The sequence below is a fragment of the Siphateles boraxobius genome, unplaced genomic scaffold, assembly GCF_051911475.1.
Source record: "Siphateles boraxobius isolate OS27281-9 unplaced genomic scaffold, OSU_SipBor_1 16, whole genome shotgun sequence".
In the NCBI taxonomy this organism is placed as follows: Eukaryota; Metazoa; Chordata; class Actinopteri; order Cypriniformes; family Leuciscidae; genus Siphateles; species Siphateles boraxobius.
In genome coordinates, this window is record NW_027508766.1 from 18,642,693 (window position 1) to 18,665,297 (window position 22,605).

Genomic DNA, 22,605 nt, shown 5'->3' on the forward strand with positions numbered 1-22,605 from the left:
CCCCGCTTCACTGCTGCTCACGCGACGCTCCTGCTTGACGCTCACGCGCTGCTCCTGCTCGCGGTGTGAACGCATTCATTGATTAACATGCACGCCGAAAAAAATATGCGCTGCTCACGCCGTTAAATGCCGTTGCTCATGAAACGGCCGTTAAAGTGAAAGTACACTTTTGATGGACAAAATTAATATGATTTCACACAAAAAGTGCCCAAAACGCATAGAATTTGCATGTCTAGTGTGTTTTAACAAGAACTGCAGTATGTCAGAAAAGGAAATGAAGATAACATAAAGAAAATAAAATTTTATAGAAAATGTACCCATTAAACTTGTTTTTAATTATTCAGTTTGGCCTTTGAACAAACTTCAAATGTGTTTATGACCAATTTCTTAAAACAAATTTTACAAAAGTTTTTGTAAGAATTGCTTCCTTATATGTAGCCTAGGCTATGTAGCCGGGGAGCCGCTGTTGTGACGCCTGTACAAACGCTTCCAGTGTGAATACTCGCGCGCGTCTGCAGCTGCAGTGACGATGTAGTAGCGCTGACGTGCTGCTCACGCGCCGCTGACGCTTGCGGTGTGAAACGGCCGTTAGTAAGGGAGAATGTTACCGCACACCACATAACTAATTAGAAGTGTTGTACAATCTCTGCAATCTGAACTTGTTTTACATTTTTAAAAAGAAAGACCGATTATAATGCAAATATAGGCTTTAATGACCTCACGGTGACATCATTCTTGCTCTGGATTTGAAAGTTGAACTAATTTAATCAATAACTTTTTAGAAGAACAAAGAATAATCACTTTTGAATAAAGTGAACAATTTAAAGTGACCAAAAAAAAAACACATTAATTTTATTCATTTTAGGACTTTCATTTTAACATAAAAACAACTTATCTTATATCAGCAAATCACCTCTCAATCCCCAACCAGTGTCCCAGGGTATAGGTTGTTGCAACAACAGAACTCTTTGTATTTGACATTCATCTGTGATTGTATAGTACATGTCCAAGTGAGTTTTATTTGTATTAGACAAATGTGGCTACAGTGTATCACAGTTTGAGAGATCTAGCACAAACAACCACTACTGCTCAAACAAAAAGTTAGGCTACCACACGTCGGTCTACTCCTATATAATTTCTTTCAGGAAAGACAAATCTAGTTTTACTACATTTATTCTTCATCCAATTCAATATTTTACTTTATCATATAGTTGTCAGCGGACATACTAAAATGTGTGTTTTATTTAAGAATTGCTGATGTAAAATCAGTTCTGTGTGTGTGTGTCATCGCATCGCTCGCGCGGTTAGGGCGTGGCCATGAGCTGTGATGTACAGTCAGAGCTCTGTCTGTTTTCCGCTAGGTGCTTGAAACGCCATGTGTTGCGCTCACGGTGCGTCACATTACTTCCCTACTGCTAATGCAAACTGTGAAGACACAGATGCAAGCCAGTTTAAAGAGGAACCTCAAACAATAAAAACAGCTCTGAATTATTTCAGGGTAAGTATTTGCACACTACCTCTTGAAAATCCCATATATTATTGTGACTTTCTGTAATAACTTTCTGCTCGTCAGTGGGAACTTCCTAGGAATCTGTCAGAATTTATGTATCTTTATCTGCCTCTAATGGTTTTAAATAATTCTCTTCAGGGAATTAATGCAAATGTTTTTTTGTGTGGTTTTTTTACACCAACAGATGGCCATGTTGGCAAATCACAAACTTTGGAGATCCGTGGATTATTGTTCTTTTGCCAGTGGACAAGCACCACAGAGTGACAGACAGACACATGACATCCTAACTAGCCTACTGTCTAAAGGTGTTTCTCTGTGAAGTGTGCAGCAATGGATTCTCTGTACATCGCTATAGAGCTAGTGATTGCCGTACTGTCAATCGCTGGTAATGTGCTGGTGTGCTGGGCTGTGGCCATCAACTCCACTCTTAAGAATGCCACTAATTACTTTCTAGTGTCACTAGCCGTGGCAGATATTCTGGTTGGCTGTCTTGCCATCCCTTTTGCCATCACTATAAGCATTGGACTGCACTCAGACTTTTATGGATGTCTTTTCCTGGCGTGTTTTGTTCTGGTACTGACTCAAAGTTCAATATTTAGCCTTCTTGCGGTTGCCATCGACAGATATCTGGCTGTAAAAATCCCCCTGAGGTGAGTGTTTCACGCTTATTAGTATTTCATTTTCATTGTCACTGAATTATTAATTACTACCTATTTATGACTCTTGGTTCTTAAATTACAATGGTAAAAAGCCTTACCTATATATACACCTAAACAGTGTATAGGCTACAACATTCCGCGCGTGACACCATAGCATGAATCTGTTCTTCAATGTCTTTGGCATTTTCAGCAGTACTTTTTTTCATTAGTATTGTTTAGTTTTTTCATCTTAAAAACACAACAAAATGACATCATCTTTCTTAAAAGTCGGTTATATCGAGTAACTATTATTCAGTTTATTCAAACACACAACAAAATGACTATCATCTTTCCTGAAAGGCGGTTATATTGAGTAACCACCTTTGAGATAAAGCAGCCTACTGGGATCAATTTGATGCTCGTGCGTCTGTTGCAATTCGTTCGAAGTTCATCTAGTTCATCAAAGTTAAAACACTGAACGACTTATTCAGGACACAGGACAGCACGAAGATGGCATACGCAGTCACAGTATACTGAACCTAAACTCGGCTTCCTGAAATGTATATATATATATATAGGTCTGATTTTCTTAATCTGTGTTGATCTGTTAATCTGATGAGGGCGGTTGAAAAGAAGGTTGTTTGTTGTCAAAGAATATGCCCTGATGATGAAGGACAGGGCTATGATAACAAACTTCAAGGATTAGGATTAAGAGAAAAAAAAAGATCAACAAAAATAAGTGGCAGTTCTAAACAATTAAATCTGAAATATATATTCTACATAATAAATAAATAGTTCCTTGTCGTTGCAATGCACATCATTATTTGAATGGTTGTCTCACGCAGTAAAAGGACCGAAACAGTTGTTTTACTCTTAGAATGTTAAACTAGCTAAAATGTAAATGTTTTCAAATCTCACGTTTTAGAGTGACATCTTTTCACACTGCTCAGTGTTGCTCGTGCTGCCCTATTTCTTCTGAATAAGTGGAAATCATTGGAAAGAATAGAGAAAGGAATACACTACATATCGACTGGTAAACAAAGGAAGTGTGCATGTAATTGCTGTAGCAATTACTGAAATTGAATATGCAGGGCTTGGGTTTCACTTCCATAGCCAACACTGTGTTAAGTCCTGTGGTAATAGAGTTTCTCTGGATTCAGTGTTTGATGATAGTGTGGAACAAGGGCTTTTCTAGAGTTTGATCATCACTGATGCTTTATGCATTGAAACTGTTTTACCATGGTCATTTTATCAATTTGACTAACCAAATTACCTTCATCAATGCAAAATTTACATTTTTCAACGGTTGATCATACCTAATGTAATTAAAAATTCCTGACAAAAAACACAAACAAATTCACTAGCATTTTCATGTGCAAACTGACTACATATTACCATTCATTACCTAAATGAAACAATCACTTCTAAAATCTTTCACTCATGATGACTAAACCAAGCCACAGACGATGAGAAATTAGAAGAGATAAGCAAGCATTCGTTTAGCAGTTAAAGGAATAGTTCATCCAAAAATGAAAATTCAGTAATTTATACAAACCTTTATGTCGTTCCCAACCCGTAAGACTCTTTTTCATCTTTGGAACACATATAAAGATCTTTTTGATGAAATCTGAGAGCTTTCTCTACTATAAAACTATAGTAGTTTTGTGCTTTCTGGCTATAAACTGACTTTGTTTATAGCCATTTGATTTTGAATTGATTTTTTGACATGCGAACATTGCACAAATATACAGTTTCCCGCTGTTTGCGCATAACAGATATTCTCCTACATTCGTCATAAAAACATCTCCAACTCATAAAGCTGAACCGTTGTGTCGTGCTGCTTATTTATCACGCTGTAAAAATGCCCCTCCACACGGCCAAAACCAGTCGTCTGTTTCCAAAACAAGGACTGGTGGGACGTTGTCCTGCTCCACTTCACAGACGCTGAGTAAAAGGAGAATTTTAGAATGATGGGAAACTAATTTGTATGACACTTTATTCAACAGGAAGAACAGCTCGTTCCGCGCGACATACGTCATTACGCTATTGCTACGTCGTTGCACACGCGCAGTCCTTTCAGTTTCGGTTTTCAATCCGATCAAGTGTTTACATGTCCTCTCGATCGGATTAGAAAAGGAATAAACCACACCTTTCAATCTGATCAAAATTTAATTTGGATCGAGCTCTATTGGATTAATTAAGGTCTTGATTAAGTAGTTAAAGCTACAATATGTATTTTTTTTCACCGCCAGAGGTCGCATTTTCAAAACAATAACAAAGATGAAGCTTGATGGAACATGAAGAAATGTGGAACTCTGGGAGATGTTGTTTTAACCATCCAGAGGTGTATAGAATTCACGAATCATATAAATTATATATCAGCTAATAAAATAGTTTTTGTATCACCTGTACGTTTGATCACATTATGTTATGTCATCGTAATGAATTAGCTGCCAGGAAAGTGAAATGTAATGCTATATTAGCCTGTTACTAAAATGTCTATTTGTCAAATTATTTGGTTGGTTAATGCTGTGCAGTTTTACACGTTTAAAACAATCGTACTAAAAGTACATTTGAACAAACCCACAGTATTTACAAGTAATGGCTAAATATTTTTGTGCAACACATACTTCATTTCACTGCCATAGACTTGGTCACCAGACTTGATAAAAAATACTGAAGTAAAAATATAAAAGTGCAATATAACTGTAGTGTACAATAAATCATATATATTTGCTTACCTGTCTATTAAAACAAATGCGAGAGCGACAGATCAAGTCCAAGTTTGTCACGAAACCCTCCTCATCCTGAAAACGCCACGCCGATATTGATCCTTGTTTTATTTCTCCGTTTTTCCCAAAGCCTATTTGCCTATGTTTAATTTTTTTGGGATTTTCTGTACTCGCCAATCTATAATCGTGAACCATGATGACTGAACAACACAACAGCGGTTTGCGTACATAAGCATACATAGATTCCTCATTAGCGGCTTATTATTATGGCCCATTGAAACGGCTGCTAATGAGGATTCTATGTATTGCCTCTATGGTTTATACAAGCGGAAACCGAGGATATTACGGATTACTTCATTGATATGCGACGATGACCAGGGATGAGCCATTATTAAAAAACGGAATTTCTCTGGATTTACAAAATCCTTGGGAACTTTTGGGATGATGTACAGTAAGTACACAACTATTTTCTGAAGAGACACAGTCTCTTTATATGAACAGATTTAACGTAGGCTTGTATTCACATTTAAACATCAGCGGACATAAACAGAAGTTCAACCGGACCTGCTTGATGGACGAGAACAAACTTTTGTGGATGTTCAAACGTGCAGCGTAACACATGACAACCTCATTGGTTCTTGCAGAATCTCAAATATACTCTGTAACACATGAGAACGAACCTCATTGGTTCCTGCTGAAGCTTAAATGTGCTGTGTAACACATGAGAACAAACTTTGTTGGTTCTTGCTGAAGTTTAAATGTGCAGCGTAACACATGAGAATGAACCTCATTGGTTCTTGCAGAAGCTCAAGCGTGCTTCATAACACACTAGAATGAACCTCATTGGTTCTTGCAGAAGCTTAAGCGTCCTGCGTAACACATGAGAATGAACCTCATTGGTTCTTGCACGTCAAGCGAACATGCTTGAGCTTCCATTTACCACAACTGGTGTGAGTTGATGAATGTTTCTATGTGAATAAAAGCCTAAATTCAATCTGTTCATCATAAAAAGTGATAGAGTCTCATCAGAAAATTTGGACAACCGCTCAATTCATATGGATTAGTTTTTTGATCTCTTTATGAAATTTGTGAAGTGTCAAAGTAGTAGTTCTCTTCATTCAACTAAATAATACAAATTCACATGCTACTCATCATCACGGCGATAAGCCCTAGTTACCTTTCCTCAGCTACAACGTCGTCATAATAATGCCTGGTCTGACTGAGAGTCGAGGATTCCACAAGGAAAAGTGGAGGAGGAGCACAGCGAGTGGGCGTGCAAAGGCGTATAATTAAAGAGGATTTTTGGGTATCAGCCTTCAAGTTTTAAATATTTCAAACTATGTAAATGATAACATTCAATGAATAGGAAAGCCTGTGTTTTGCGTACCAATTTTTCAGATGCATCTATCTTGTACTGTTACTTACCTCATCATACAATGATTTTTCAGGTAACTTTACTGGGGCTCGTGCCCTTGTAAAAGGGTCTAGTGGCACCCCTGGTGTAAAATAAGGAAATGCTTACAGTAGGTGACTAATGAAAGCCTTTCAGTGCACTCCAAATCATCTCAGATCCTGGGTGGTCATCTTACTCTTACTGTTTAATGGGCAAGATGAACGAATGTTTCTAGTTATGCCGTAGCTACTGGAAATACAGGCTTTTGGCATGATCGCTGTTAGTAGATGATCCAAAAGAAACCAAGTTTCCTCACAGTTCTGCCAAACAGTATTCCCGCTTCGGTTTTCATTCACCATACTAGACCACCACGTCTTTCTCTCACGCACATTCTCCGCTCTCATCTGTCTGTCTCTCTCTCTCCATCTCTTTTCCTGCGTATAAACAAAATCTCAGTGCTGACTGTTTAGCTGCATGTCCTCTGGCAGAAGGATTTAAATAGGGTTCAAGTTTCCTAAAATAGTAGGCCGCTATTATATAAATGTAAGCGTGGGCTTGAATCAGTTAGGAGCATCTTTTTTGAATTATTGGTTTTAACATAAGAAGAGGTGGTTAATGGCAGGACTTCCCCTTTCATTGGTGTGTGTATATATATATATATATATATTGTTTTTTATAATTTTATTTTTTTCTGAGTTGTCACCAGTTACCAGCATTTTTCAATAATATCATCTTTTTTTGTTCTCCATAAGAAATAAATATAATAGTGATACAGGTTTGGAACGTCATGAGGGTGATTTTTTTTTTTGAAAAATGAAAAAAGAACAAAAAAACATTTTGGATAAATTGTTTTGGATGAACCATCCATTTAATGTTCTTATTTAGCATTTAATGACCCTAAAAAATTAGATCGGTCATAAATAAGTTACAGCAAAGTGGGTTGGCGAACCATTACAGCAAAGTGGGTTGATGAACAGGTCAATGTATTGATTTTTTTTTTATGTGAAAAAATCCATTGGTGATTTTTGTCACAGTGGGAATGCAGGACAATGCCCTTAACCAATGATCATTAAATACAGAGTGTTTGGAATCAAAATTATTTGGAGTTTGGAATGCTGCTGGCCTTTTTTCTTTGGCAACATAATCTGTTTTTGGGGCGAAGCATTCTTTTAATGCTCCTGCTCACATTGTTAAGAGCAAAGCGTCTGAGACCTTCCCTTTAGTGCCATTGTGTAAACTGTTTTCACTTACACTAGAGCCTGTTGGCAGAGATCTTTGGTTTAAAGCGGAAGAGAGGCAGCTGAAGAACGGTAGGGTTAGAGGAGGGATTTGTGTGCGAAATAGAATGAAGGGGGGAAGAGAGAGAGGGTGATTGGGATGCCAGCGGGTTGTTGTCATGCCACAACTAATCCACTTTTCCCTCCATTCATGTGCCCTAAGAGTAGAGGGAATTTGGCACTGAGAGATAGAGAAAAGTGTTAAAGCTGAAAGAAGTGTCTAACAAAAAGAGTCTGTGCTCTTGGAGCTAAATGTAATTACATCATGTATCCTTGAATCTGAAACAAAGATTTTAGATAATATGGTTTAAATTATGCACTGCAAAAAAAGCCAAGGATGGAGAAAATAATGTGCAGAATTAGAAGTCAAAGCAATGGCCTTGCATCAAGTGCACATGCTCTACAAAATGATGCTGACATGGGTGACGTGAGTGTCTTTCCTAAGCGCTTTCCCATGATGCTATTGTAGGAATTGCTAAGGTTGTCACTGTGGACTTCCGGTTATGAGGTGTGCAGAGTAGTCGCGCGCTCAGCCTGCTCCTGCCGTTTAATTTTTAATTTTGTTGTCAAACCTTTATCTTTTTATTTAAAGTGTCAAAAAAGTTTAATAAACTGGTTGTAAGTGCCTGGTCCACTCTATCATGTCTAAGGCTAAAGGAAAGCACGCAGAAAAAGATAAGGAGTGTTCTTCAACGCCTAGCATTTCCATGGCCGACATTAGCTCACTCCTGGACGAACACAGAGAAGCCCTTTCGGATGATTTTAAATCCTCATTCGAGTCTCTTGCATCTACACTGGACAGCATTCATTCCACCATTACTGATCACTGGCAACGCATTGATTCTCTGGAAGTTAACGTCACTTCTGTTGACCAACGACTTCAGCATCTGGAGGGCGCTTACTCCGCTTTGCAGAAAGATAATGAGTTGCTTAAACTCAAAGTAGCTGATTTGGAGGGTCGCAGCAGACGCCAAAACATTCGGATTATAGGCTTACCCGAATCGATTCAAGGTCCTCGCCCATCCACGTTCTTTTCTCAACTACTTGTTGATGTTCTTGGCACGGAGGTCCTCACTTCACCCCCTGAGCTAGATCGCGCGCACCGGAGTCTCGCTCCTAAGCTGGCTCCGGGAGGCAGGCTGCGGCCTGTTATCCTGCGTTTCCAACGATTCCAAGTTTAAAAGACGTCGTAATCCGCGAGGCTCGCAAACGGGGTGTCCTGCTTTATAAAAGCCATACGATTTGTCTGTTTGACGACTACAACCCCGACGTTTTGAAGCAGCGTGCCGAGTACAGAGGTCCTATGGCCGAGCTATACAAGCGTGGATACAAGCCAGCGCTCCTCTACCCGGCCAGACTGCGCATCACTCTACCCAACGGGGATAAAACGTGGGTTCCATCCGCTTCAGATGCTGTCAAATTCGTTCAGGACCAGGACCAGGACTCCCACACGAACTCGTAAGCAAGCCAATTGACACTTTCTGATGTCACTATAAGAGTCTCTGCGGTCGAGGCTGCTATGGCGGTGCAGACCTTTTTCCTGTCTTTCATCGCATTCTTCGTCTTTTTACAGACGGTAAATGCATGTTACAGTACCCACTTTTTTTTTCTTTTTTTTAAAGTCCTGTATTTTTTGATTTTTACAACATGCATCCGTGCACTGTACACCTGCTGTAAGGTGAATGCTGTTTTGTTATCTTTTCAGTTGACTATTTACATGGGCCTCCCGGGTCTTATAAGTCCAAGCCTTGTTTTTTTTTTTATTTCAATGTGTTTTACTCTGGATTTTTGATAAGGTGTGACTTGTACTCTTTAGCTTTAATTGCACTTATATGTGTGGGCAGTGCGATTGCTATAGGGAAGTAGTAATACTCGCTGATCGTTGTATCAGAGTTGTGTTCGTTGCTGTTTTTGTTCTTTACGTCAACTTATTATTATTATTATTACTTTTTTTGTATGTGTGTTTAATTTTGTGTGCTACCTCCTAGTCCCTCTCTTTTGCTGCTGGAAATCTGTCATGGGTGCAGAGTTGTTGGATTATATCACCTCTAATATATCCTTTCTATATTAAATTATAACGCCAAGTTGGCATCTAGTGGTGGTTTGAGGTTTACCAGCTGGAATGTGAAGGGGCTAAATTCACCTGTGAAACGCAATAAAGTGATTGATCACTTGAAACATTTAAACACTAAAATTGCTTTTTTGCAGGAAACCCACCTTAAACCAACTGATCATCTTAAACTTCGTAGAGGGTGGGTAGGCCAACTCTACCATTCTTCATTTTCAAGTAAGACCCGTGGGACTGCAATCTTAGTGCATAAGTCAGTACCTCTGTCTGTCTCTAAAGTCATATCGGATCCCAATGGTCGCTTTATTATTGTTACAGGGAAAATTTTTGGCACTACTCTGACGTTAGCTAATGTGTATGGCCCAAACTGGGATAATGAGGATTTCTATAAAAAACTTTCTTTTTTCAATTCCTGATATAGTGTCTAGTCACCTTATTCTTGGTGGAGACTTTAATTGCTGTCTTGATCCCTCACTCGATCGCTCATCCAATAAGCCCCTCTCTCTATCTAAATCATCTAAAGTTATTCAGCTGTTTATGGAGCAGTATGCAGTCTCTGATGTATGGCGCTTCTTCAATCCCAGTGATAAGCAGTTTTCTTTTTTCTCTCCCGTACATGGTACTTTTACTCGAATCGACCTCTTTCTCATTGACAACAAGCTGCTCTCTTCTGTTAACAACAGTTTCTACAGTCCTATAGTTATTTCAGACCATGCCACTATCACAGTGGATATTTCATTTCCTGGTGTGTCCTTTACTCGATCCCCATGGCGCTTTAACTCGTTTCTACTTACTGACCCGGATTTTATAAAAAACATTAATAGTCGCATTGATCTTTTCATTTCCACTAATGTTAATTCAGAAGTGTCAGCGTCAACAATTTGGGAGGCATGCAAAGCTTATTTACGTGGAGAGATTATTTCTTACTCTGCTTTTCGGAAAAAGTTCACTGTTGAAAGGAGTATCTCTATCTCTAGGGAATTGGCTGACCTGCAGTCCAGATGTGAAGACGCACCTGAACCTGGACTAATCAAAGAATTGCTTGCTAAAAAGTCTGAATTTGATATTTTGCATTTTACAAAAAACTAAGGAGCTGGGGGGTTTAGCACTACCTAACTTCTTGTTTTATTACTGGGCTGCAAATGTTCGTAACATATTATTCTGGTGCTGTTCCAGTGATCATTAGCCCTGGTTGAGGATTGAGGAGGCTGCATGTTGCAGCTCTTCGCTTTTGTCTCTTCTGTGTCTTCCTCTCTCGTTGTCATCTTTAACCTACTCCAGTAATGTTATTGTTAAAAATTGTCTTAAGATCTGGTGTCAACTCAGACGCCATTTTACTTTACAGTCAACACCTCTTATATGCCCAGTGCACTTTAACCCCCTCTTTCCTCCCTCTTGCATTGATAAGGCTTTTGTGGCCTGGGTGGACCACGGGATCAGTTCCATTAAGAATCTTTACATTGACGGAACATTCGCTTCTTTTGAACAATTGACTCAAGTTTTTAACTTACCAAGGTTTCACTTTTTCAGGTATTTGCAAGTCCGGGACTTTGTCCGTAAGCATTTTCCGGGGTTCCCCTTGATCCCACCCTCCACCATTGTAGATACCATATCAAATATTAATCCTTATCAAAGAGGGGCCATCTCCACGATATATAACACCTTTTTCACATGTTACCCCTTGGCCTATGATAGTCTGCGGAGTACTTGGGCCAGGGATCTTAATATAGAGACAGAGACATGGCAGTCGATTTTGAAACGTGTACACACGTCATCTGTTTGTGCTCGCCACGGGGTTTTACAGTGTAAAGTTGTCCACAGAGTACACTGGTCTAAAAGTAAATAGCCCGCATGTTACCTGACATTGATCCAAGCTGTGACAAGTGTCATCTAGAACCAGCTAATTTAACTCACATGTTCTGGACTTGTCCTACTTTATCTTTTTTCTGGGAGTCTGTTTTTGACTCTCTTTCAGCTATCACTTCTGTTAATATCCATCCCTCTCCGCTAATCGGTATGTTTGGAATACCTCCTGATTACTCGTTGCCATCTCATTTCGTTGAGTTGGTAGCTTTTCTTACGCTGCTAGCGAGACGTTGTATTTTGATGAACTGGAAGGGTCCTCACACTCCTTCTCGTACTCAGTGGATAAAAGATGCCTTATTTTTTGCCAAATTGGAAAAAATTAAACACGGTCTTCGTGGTTCCTTGGATAAATTTTCAAGAATTTGGTTGCCTTTTTTAGAGCATGTTAAATCTGTACAGCTGGATGCAGTCTCAATTGACTGACTGACCACCCACCCTACTATCAATGTTGGTTATTCTGGCAACACACATTATTTACTAGGTTCTTGGATTACTCAACTTTACTTAGTGGACCTAGTTAAGGCTTACTTTGGCCTATGTCTGTATTATTATATACAGTTCTGTTATATCATATACTGTACTAAACTTGTCAGTGGGTTGAAGGACTTAGTGTTGGTGTTTTTGTATTGATTTTTTATTAATGTTTATTTATTTTAATTTTTTTTTTATTTTCTTTTTTGGTATTAAGTGTTTGTCTCTGTTGTTGTGAAAAATCCAATAAATAAATCATATATTAAAAAAAAGGTTGTCACTGTGCTTTTAGGGTGTTTTGGGTGCTAGGTGTTTACTGACTTCAGCTGAACCATCACACTGTTTTCTTTTAAAGTTGCTGAAGCTGAAATGAACTCTGTTTGCATTATTGATAAATTTTCCTGTTATCACTGTAAAGCCGCTTTGAAACAATCTGTATTGTATAAAGCGCTATATAAATAAAGGTGACAACTAGCAGTCAAAACACTCACCCCCAAATCACTGTAATGATGTTCTTGTCTGTAAATGACTCCTCCTTCCGTGTAAGTCTATCAGATTTTTTTTTAAGTCTATGAGATCTCCCAATTGAAAATAATTAGTCCAGTAGCTTGGCTGCATTTTTTTGAGTGCTGAGTACATAACAGTATAATATGGCACACATGCTGGAGGACAAGTTATGCATCAAAGTTTGATTAGTAAGAGGTTTGTTTAAATTAATAAGCCAGTGTTATTGTAGTATTATAATATAGTATTTTTTATTAATATTCTTGTGTGTGTGTGTGTGTATATATATATATATATATATATATATGACTAATACTAAAGCTATATATATATATATATATATATATATATTAGTTTTAGTATTAGTCATTTTATGTACTCATGTTTTTTGTTGTTAATGTTTTAGTCATTTTAGTACTGCAATTTCAACTCATTTCTAATTTTCACTTTGAGTGTTTAAGTTTTTCGTATAATATTTATATTTTATTTTGGTTACCAAAAACTTTTTTTAATAGTTTTAGTTAAGCATAACAACACTGCCCTAAATGTATGGAACAGTAACAGTAATGCTTGTGCAATAATGTAGTTTTCTGCAGGCAAACTTGTTTTATCAGTGCTTTCCCAACCCCCTCTCTATCTGTCACTGGGGCAGCACCACTGACGGCTCTGGCAGTCCAGGTCTCTCAGAGAAAGGTTATGGTGGGTGCGATGAATAATGCACCTCGTGTATTACTCATTTAGTCCATCAGTAGAAGAGGAATCAGAGCTGTCTGAGGATTCCTGATGAAGCGCCTCCAAGTGAAAGCTGAAGCCATCAGTCACTTGAGTGTTTATGTTGAGCTCTTTTCTCCTGATGAATGTCATTAAACTATAGACTAAATATAATGCTACTGGCTGCAAACAAATGATTCACAAGCTTTTTGTCAGAACTAAGTTCCTTTTCTGAGACTTTTTTTGTTTTGTGTTTTTGCAATTACTTTTTTTGTTGTTAAAGTGGAAGAACTGACTTCATACATCCACTAAAAATCAAAGTTCACATAGGTATTTTAGCAGAGTATCCACAGGTATAGTTCACTACTAAAGTTTGACAACCACAATGTGGCCTTTACTTTTTGTAAGTATGTTTATTTTGAAGAATACATCTGTTGAAACTTCAAAGTAGAATATAAAAATAGTGAAATATTTAAGGAAATAAAGTTACAGTGTGAGATATAATTTTTAAACAAAATGAATCTATACAGTGGGATCCAAAATTCTAGGGAATCTGGGAATTAGTTTTAAACCTTAAAAGTTTTAGGATTTTATAAAAACAGAAATGTGGCCTAAAATAAAGAAGAAATAATATTCTGCAATATTTCTAGGTCACTAATCAAATAAACTAATTTGTGACATTGATCATGTGGCTGTTTGTACAAATGGTCAGATGTTCTAATGCATAGGGATGGGCAACTCCGGTCCTCGAGGGCCACTGTCCTGCAGAGTTTAGCTCAAACCCTAATTAAACACACCTGAACAAGCTAATCAATGTTTTCAGGATTACTAAAAAAATATTTTTTGTCAGGGTTGGAGCTAAACTCTGCAGGACAGTGGCCCTCAAGGACTGGAGTTGCCCATCCCTGATTAGAACATCATTTGGTTTATCCCTATTTTGCATTTATTTTACTAATGCACATGCAATTGCAGATGCAAAATAGAAGCATTTTTATTAGTATTCTCAGACTTTTGGACCCCACTGTACAATATAATGAACTCAATGTTTAGCCAAAACTTGCTAAGTCTTTATTTATTCATCTTTTTTTCTCTGTACAGGTATAAGGAGCTTGTCACAGGGAAAAGGGCAAGAGAGATCATTGCCATTTTATGGATCTTATCCTTTATCATCGGACTCATCCCATTTGTGGGCTGGAACCGTAAAGACTTGTCCTGCTCCAGAAACGAAAGTGGCTCTATACAGACTGGCAACAGCAGTGATGCCGCTGACATGGAAACAGGCTTCTTGCAAAGCTGCTGCCTCGAGTGCTTCTTCGAGAACGTGGTGGACATGAGCTACATGGTGTACTTCAACTTCTTTGGTTGTGTGCTGCCGCCTCTGCTTATCATGCTGGGCATTTACATCAAGATCTTCACAGTAGCACGTAAACAGCTACGTCAGATCGAGCTCAAATGCAGCGTGAGTAATGGTGAGAATCACCACCATGGACTGCTGCAACGGGAGATTCGTGCCGCTAAATCGCTCTCCATCATTGTGGGCCTGTTCGCTCTCTGTTGGCTGCCTGTGCACATCTTGAACTGCCTCACTCTCTTCTACAGCGAGTTGGAGAAACCCAGTTTCATCATGAACACTGCCATCATCCTCTCGCACGCCAACTCTGCCGTCAATCCCATTATCTACGCCTACCGTATTCGGGAGTTCAGATTCACTTTTAGGAAGATTCTGAACCGCCATTTCCTTTGTCGACGGGACGATTTGTATCGCAGCTCCACTGGAAGCAGTATTCACAGAGACCAGATTACAATGACCATTGACCCTCTGCTATAGTAGTCTTTGTCAACCTTTTTGAGAGAAATGTTTACAGGCCAATGAACTGCAAACAACAAAGTCATAATCATGATGTCTAGCATGGCCCACTATTCATGAAGACCTTTCACATTGAGGACACGCTAGAAAAAAAAACCTCAATCACTACAAATTTGTGGAAATATTTATAGATTGTATTTCCAAGCACTAACAAACTTGAGCAGCGGCCTTAGGTCAAGCTAAGTGTTTATATTAACACAGGAATGAAAGCTAAGGGCTATCAGTGTGTCTCTGGAAATGCTGAATCACATGTATGAGAAACCTAAATGAAGATCCTGTAGAACAATAAAACAGTAATCTTGGGCAGCTTTAGTTCAATCTTCAATGATCTCGCGTCTGTAGAACAGCCCACAGGAACAATCTGTAATTATAAGGCACATCAGTTGAATACACCACCGTGGAACAGGGCACACAAAGAAACCGTGTCTGAGTGCTTGAAAGTATTAGGACTTTTCTTTTTTTATGATTGAGTCTAGACTGCTCCTATTGAGGAGCTGAATATACTGAATATACATGGATGAAAAATTACCCCACTTTTAGTCTTTTAATTATTTAAAAGGCATGTTTTCCAAGGAGTTACACTATAGCAGTACTGGTCAATCCACAGCTCAGTTAACTTCAATTTCATATTTAAAACCAAAATGACTCCTTCAAAAATCTCAATAAACATACTGTTCAGTGACCTCAGTAGTATTTGGACAGGCACACTTCAAAATGAATTGCATTACAAGACAAAAAGTGCCATAATTATCTTATTCTGAATTTTTGTCATTTTATTTTATAATATAAAAATTTATAAATATTCTTTCAAATAAATGTAACTTTGAAGGAGGCCCTGTTACTACATGACCATTATGCTCTCTTTCTTTCTAACATCTACACAGTGGGGTCCAAAAATCTGAGACAACTATTGAAAATGACACGTTTTTAAGGGGCGGCTCCTTTAAAGGGGTCATCGGATGCAAAATTCAATTTTAGATGGTGTTTGCATATAAATGTGTCTTTGCAGTGTGTGGACACAACCACCATAAAATGAAAAAATCCATTCACTCAAATCCTTTTAATCCTCAAATAGTCTAAACAGTCTCAATAATCAAGCCGTCTGGATTTTCTGAGCAATAAGATGTCAAATTGCTCATGCTCCGCCCAGGACCGCTGACGGACTGTCCCGTTTTAGCATATTTCCGCCCTCAGCCATTTGTATAAGTGCTGCCAAGGCCTGTCAGTAAATGGCAACGGTTATGATTGGCTAACTTCCTTGCATAGGAATAAAAGTATCAATGGCAAGTGTTTTGAAAACATTATCCATATAAATCCGTAATTTACAGGTAAAGCATTATGAAATTGTTTATTTGTGGTTTGCCATGTTGCTGCTCTCAAATCCAATACAGCTGACTGCTTCATCTGTCAAAAAAGAGGCATGATCTGTCATCATGCCTCATTTACAAAACAATCTGCAGTCAAATTCTCAGTACAAGCTTATAACCCTTCGACGCGATCCACAATGCCATTAAAAATAAACCATCCACTCGTTCCTGATGCTGGTATTCTTCTGAAGTCTCTACACAATGAGCTGTTTGAACAGGACGCGTCAAAACAATCGTTTCACATGAATGTTTCTGTTTAACTCTTTCATTTGTTCTCGCCTGCAGACTCAAGTGCGTGGAGTACGTCAGAAAGTTGTCACTGTTCCTGTGCAGGCATCTGTATACACAGTGGTGGATTTAGCAAATTGGGGGCCCAAAGCAAAGGTACGTATGGGGCCCCCCCATCCCATCTTTAAAAGAGAACGGAAAAAAAATTACTGACTGAAAGCTAATCTATGGGGAAGTAAAGGTTGGAGAGGAGAAAAAAAACCTTCACCCTTTAAACCCTGCATACATTTCTTTACTCCAAAATGAAGATGGAAAGCAGAGAACACACAAAGTGTAGTACTACACAAACTAATAGTCATGATGGAACCCAACAGAGAATACGGTTTCAGATAACACCTGTCTTTGCCAAAATGCCAGGAAAACCAGCACTGTTTATTATTTTTTTAGATGAAATCAATATCAATATAACCAGCAAGACAAGTAGTTAGGGTAAACCCCCACAAGCGGCAATATACTTATATTAGCCATATACAAATATTGCCAAGATGAATAATTGACTTTGTATGAGTGAGTGAGGGAGGTTGCAATTGGCATTGCACTTGAGATTGACATTTCAAACATTCTACAAACAAACATTTTTATGTTTATACTAGTTTATATATTTTATAATGTAATAATTTCACAGCTAATCTACAAATGAATGCAGAGACAACATAAAGACAGTATATTTTAAATACTTGTTTAATGGCATCTTTTTATGAATGAAGGTCAGTAGACCTATCACTGATACTAATACAGCTATTGATGTCTGATGCCCCCCTGCCCCGCCCCCCCCCCCCCAAATTTAAACATTAATTATGACCATCCAACATGACAGTGTAATTGAAAGCTGAAAAATTAACATTTATTAGGCTTCAAAAAATATATAACAACTTTTAATTTACGTGAACTTCAAACAATCATCACATAAACCCATCATAAATGTCATATTTACTTTTGCCCTTTCTGTAGGATGTAACGTTATACACGTTATCCTCACCTAGCGTCACTTCACATCTAACTGCAGCTGCTGTAGCGGCATGTATCCCTAACAGAAGGCGTAAAAAAGTGTGTCATTTTTTGGTAGCGTTGCCAAATACATATCGGTGTCTTTTTTCTTTTATTTGAGCCGCTTGGGTTACTTCGTTTCATTTTTGCGTTTAGACTCGTCTTGCTTCGTTGTGTACTTCCCAGTCTTCCTGTCATTGTGTTTATCTTTCGCCGTTTCGCGCCTCGGCGCGCAACGTTACGGACTAGTCCATTTTATTGAGAAAGTAAGGGGTGTTATGTGTAGGGACAGATAACCATGAACTGGACATTTAACTACTACTTCAACATTTCAACGTATTTCTTAAGAATATTAATAACATTTACTATGCTTTTGAAGCGTTCACGATGATATACAGACAGGGGGGTTGGGGGCCCCCCTACTATGACCGCTGTTAGGGGGCCCCAGGCAGCCGCCTACCTATGCCTCTATGTTAAGACCACCACTGTGTATACAAATAAGCTTTTATTTGCTTTTTGATGCGACAATTGTCAGCCGTTAAACCACTGAATGCCAAATAACAATGCGGTGCAAACTATTCGTCGATGTCTAATTTTCATCTTACTAATTATTTGGGTGAATGTAAATGTAGCTATTGGAGGCAGGCATATGCGAATAGATTTGCCAGTGTGACGTCAGAAATCTCACAATATCCAAACGAGCCATTTTTGGAGCTTGATAAAAAACAAAAAATCTTTATTTTAGAACCTTAAAATTAGATTTGAATCCCATATTTTCACTGTGGTCTCAGACATTTGGAGCTCAGTTATATTAGTGTCCCCAGATGTGGATGTCCATGTTTCTGTTGTCTGTCTAATGTGTCACAGCCCTTAGGAACACATTTGTTATTGAATGTCTGACTTGTGACAAAGTACCCAGACTGAAACAACAACAGCTGACCTGGAGCAAAGACTGTCTCCTCTAGAGAGAGATTTACAGTGTCACGACTGGAACTGGATAGTTTATAATGCTCTGTACTGTGAATACTTGCAACTCTGTTCTATAAATCACCAAGCACCTTTACAGTATAACCACAGATTTGGAGAGAGGTCTGATCCTCAACTAGCTCATCTAGGCCACATATTGAAAGTATAACAAATATGGTTTATAAAATTGAAAAGCTGAGAGCTGTTGCATTATTGTCCCCAGGTTAAGTCCCAATTTCCATCCCTTGCCAATTATTTCTCTCGCCACTATATATCTGTTGAGTAAAATTGGCAAAATAAATAAATAAAAATTTTTATATTTGGTGTGTGTTCTGAAGAGATCCTATTATTTAAAGAAAATTAATTGCATTTACATTGTGCACTAATTATGTCAGGTTATATTGTTAAAATAGCAATTGTAAGTCATTTGGATAAAAGCGTCAGCTAAATGAATAAATGTAAAACCTGACCAAGTGAAAGTTCATATCACTGCTTTAAACTGTTCTTTTGAGTATTGGTTACAAACAATTTCAGCAGAATTTAAGCACAATGTGCAATTTAAGCACATTTTATGGTGGTTTATTCAAAGTTCAGATGTTCTGATAGCATAAGTTCACGACACTTTTTAAAAATAAGGACACATAGTTGATGGTCTAACATAACCAGTTAATGAGCCCACATTTAGAAGTCATTTTGAAATAAAGGAAATGTATTATTATTATTAGATTTTGGGAGTGAATTGAACACTGTCCCCACTGTTTTTCAGTGTAAACAAATTACTTACTGGAAACAGCTGAATCAGACAGTGTGTGGATTTCATAAGCTCTGGTTTTTGTACCCAACTCAAACTGACAGATGCAATGATGCGTTTGTCCCTGACAATGACATGCCTTTTCCAACCGCCCCAAACTCAAACGAGTGCACATCCACAGCTGTGCCAACAGTCAAACCATGTTTCTATTTATTGAGGGGAAGAAAAACGCTCTCATTTTTGTGTTTTTAACAATCCTTTTTGTTTTACATCTAAATGATGTAAAAATAAATATATTTATTATTATTTGTAAGGGCTAAACTACAGGAGTGTGCCAGACATCTTGGACAATGGAGACGAATCTGTACTGCACTGCAAATGTTAGCTGACGTTTTATTCCTTTGCTGAAGTACTGTCTGGAGAAAGCAGTGAAACAAAAGGCCTTTTTTAACCAGTCCAGTGTAACTGAATTTTACTTTACAAAAAAAAGAAAAGAAAAAATGTCTGTGCTTTAAAATGTGTATGTTTTTGACGTATGTATTTGCCACTAATCAACATACACTGTGATGTTCTCTTTATGTTGGAAAATAGTTTCACGACAAAAACCTTTAGCATCAAAATGTCTTATTTGATGTAAATACATGATGCATGGTGAATTATTTTGTTAATAAAAGCAGTTTTGTATCTTTTGTGCCCTCTTCATATGAAACTTGGACAGTTTTAGCTCAGCTCAACTATGTTGCTGCTAAAATATCAGCGGCCCCATTATTTAAAAAGAAAACGTGTGTCTGTATGTGTGTGTTGTGAGAAAAAGTATACACGCAGCCTTTGTTCAAATAAACTTTTAACTAAGCCAAAGAAACAAAGTCCATGATTCTAAACTAGCTGATATACTTTAGTGCAAGTCAGAGTTTACCATATTTTAGTTCCCCAAATCATAATTAATTATATTTGTCCCACTATAGTAAGTGTCTTTGACTATAATACTATGTATTAAACTTTTAATTAATCATTACAATGCAATGCACTAGTTGTGTACATACACATTTTTGCATTGTACTTGTAATTAAAAAATAACTGCATGTAATTACAGCTATTATTAATTTCTGTAATTACATCTATAATTACACTGTTGACACTTCCCTTACCCTTAAACATACCCATTTCACCAAACCTGTCCCTAATCTAACACGTATTCCACCTCAATAGAACAACCTGAACACATTAAGCACATTGTACCTAACAATGTTTATGTAGTAAAGACATCTAAAATAAAGTTTGACCCACTCGTTATTAAATACCACATTGCCAAATTCTTGTCTGAAACACACAGAAAAAAAACTAAGCATAGAAGACTCAGAAAAAAATAACTAAAAGTTTATCTACATCTTGAAAGTAGTAGTTCTGCTACCATAAGTAAATATGCAGAATCAATATACAATAGGTAATGTAGTTTCTGCCAGTTAATTGGATACTGGCAGAAAATGTAACAATCAGTGTCATTGTCAAGTACTGCTCAGGTAGTAGATTGTACACAATACAATATAGGTTCCATTTTCCATTGGCATTTTCCATTACTTCCATCAGTTAAATATGAGACAATATGGCACTCCTGCAGAACATGGAAACTGAAATTGAAATACTGTACAGTAACAGCATCGGTGGAGTGACGCGGCAAGACATGTCATCGATGGATATACATTTCACCTGATATATTTCTGTATCTTTCGCTTCCTCTTTCTTGTTCCATTTTTTGTATTTCAATTACCTTTAACTTACACTAAATAAGTTCCCTTTTTGCATAGATGGAGCAGGAACAAACTCAGGCTAGATGTGCTTCATGACATTCTATTTAAATTTTATGCTACAAGTAACTTGAAAATACTTCCTCCTTTAAAACACAAGAACTTCCATCCCAGGATAAAAGTTCCAGATAAATAATTTGTTATTAAAGAGTCCACATTCACAAACCACTATAATTTGAACAGTAAAGTACACTGTATGCATGATTTTGGCATGGCACCAATTCGAATAATACATTTAATGCAGCAAATTCAAATTCTTAATGGATATATTGCCTCGAAAGATGAACACTTCCTTTATACTCACTAAAAAGCTGTCACATCTCAATTCATCACAATAATTCAGTTACGCTATAATTAATGAACCTGACTGCAAAATTAATCTCTTATTTAGCCTACATAATGTCTACACCTGGTTTATAATAAGTTAACTTATAACGAGAGGATTTGCGAGTGTGCTGAACTAAGCACTGGAAAAAAAACTCCAGAGTTTTGAGCGGCAAGTGGATTCTAACTTAAATGCTTCTGATTGGCCATTGTTTTCAATAAATGTTTGTGATTAGCTACATTAGTCAACACTGCAGTAAACAGAAGCTTTTGACGCTCTCAAGAGCGGAAACATCGACTTATTACAGAGAAAACTAATCCTAGACCAGTAGTAATGGGCAGCTCTTCATTGGTGCTGTTTCACAATGGAAGCAGCACATTTTTCCAGTCCCCATGTTAACAGATTGAGCAGGGGTGTCCAATCCTGCTCCTGGAGGGCCACCCACTTTCCAGCAGAGTTTAGCTCCAAACACAACTGAACCAGCTAATCAATGTCTTAAAAGGCATACTAAAAACTTACAGGCAGGTGTGTTGAGGCAAGTTGGAACTAAACTCTGCAGGACAGGGGCCCTCCAGGACCGAGTTTGGACACCCCTGGATTAGAGCATTCACACTGCATGCCAAGACAAAGCAGCGCATAGCAGGAACAGAGCAGAGGCGGCAATGCCGCGATCCGAGTCTATTTGCTGTGCCGCTTAATCTGAATTAAAGCCACAGTTAATGTTCAAAATACACCCGAGGTAACACGAAAAATAACAAATTTCACCATAAAATCATATGAGAGGTGTTTCATGTTTCACAATCACCATATGACATTTAGTGCTGTGAAAATAAATAAAAATAAATGAAAAAAATAAAAAAAATCACAAAAACATCACTGTCAAGGTTTTTTGCCCAAAACATCAAAGGCCAGTTTACACATTTTTTGTTTTGTTGTTAAGACCAAGTATTGTAACCCATAATCAGAATTTGTCCTCTGCATTTAACCCATCAGTTAGTGCAAATGTGCACACACATTAGGAGTAGCAAGTAGTGAACACACACACCCAGTGCAGTGGGCAGACATTTTTACTGTGGCGC

General features: G+C 37.9%; 2 protein-coding genes across 3 annotated transcripts in view; one reads left to right on the top strand and one right to left on the bottom strand.

Moving 5' to 3' along the window:
* The first annotated feature begins 1,328 nt into the window (after window positions 1-1,328).
* adora2b (adenosine A2b receptor) lies at window positions 1,329-19,118 on the top strand. The gene is made up of 3 exons (XM_077231919.1): window positions 1,329-1,498; window positions 1,695-2,160; window positions 14,269-19,118. Exons 2-3 carry the CDS (start codon window positions 1,841-1,843, stop codon window positions 14,996-14,998), a joined length of 1,050 nt encoding a protein of 349 aa, XP_077088034.1. The 5' UTR covers window positions 1,329-1,498; window positions 1,695-1,840; the 3' UTR covers window positions 14,999-19,118.
* Window positions 15,260-22,605, bottom strand: part of zswim7 (zinc finger, SWIM-type containing 7) — a 97,889-nt gene continuing 90,543 nt past the window's right edge. The window contains exon 7 of one of the 2 annotated variants that reach the window (XM_077231931.1): window positions 15,260-15,398. In XM_077231931.1, the coding sequence (XP_077088046.1) occupies window positions 15,300-15,398 (99 nt within the window). In that variant the 3' untranslated portion in view covers window positions 15,260-15,299. The remainder of the gene's footprint in view (window positions 15,399-22,605) is intronic. The other variant, XR_013204185.1, reaches the window with a different exon arrangement.

What these genes read in the sequence shown, in the direction of transcription:
- adora2b (XM_077231919.1), top strand. Translation starts at nt 1,841, where the DNA reads ATGGATTCTCTGTACATCGCTATAGAGCTAGTGATTGCCGTACTGTCA. An exon ending in GCTGTAAAAATCCCCCTGAG is followed by an intron (nt 2,161 to 14,268) that starts GTGAGTGTTTCA and finishes TTCTCTGTACAG; the next exon opens with GTATAAGGAGCTTGTCACAG.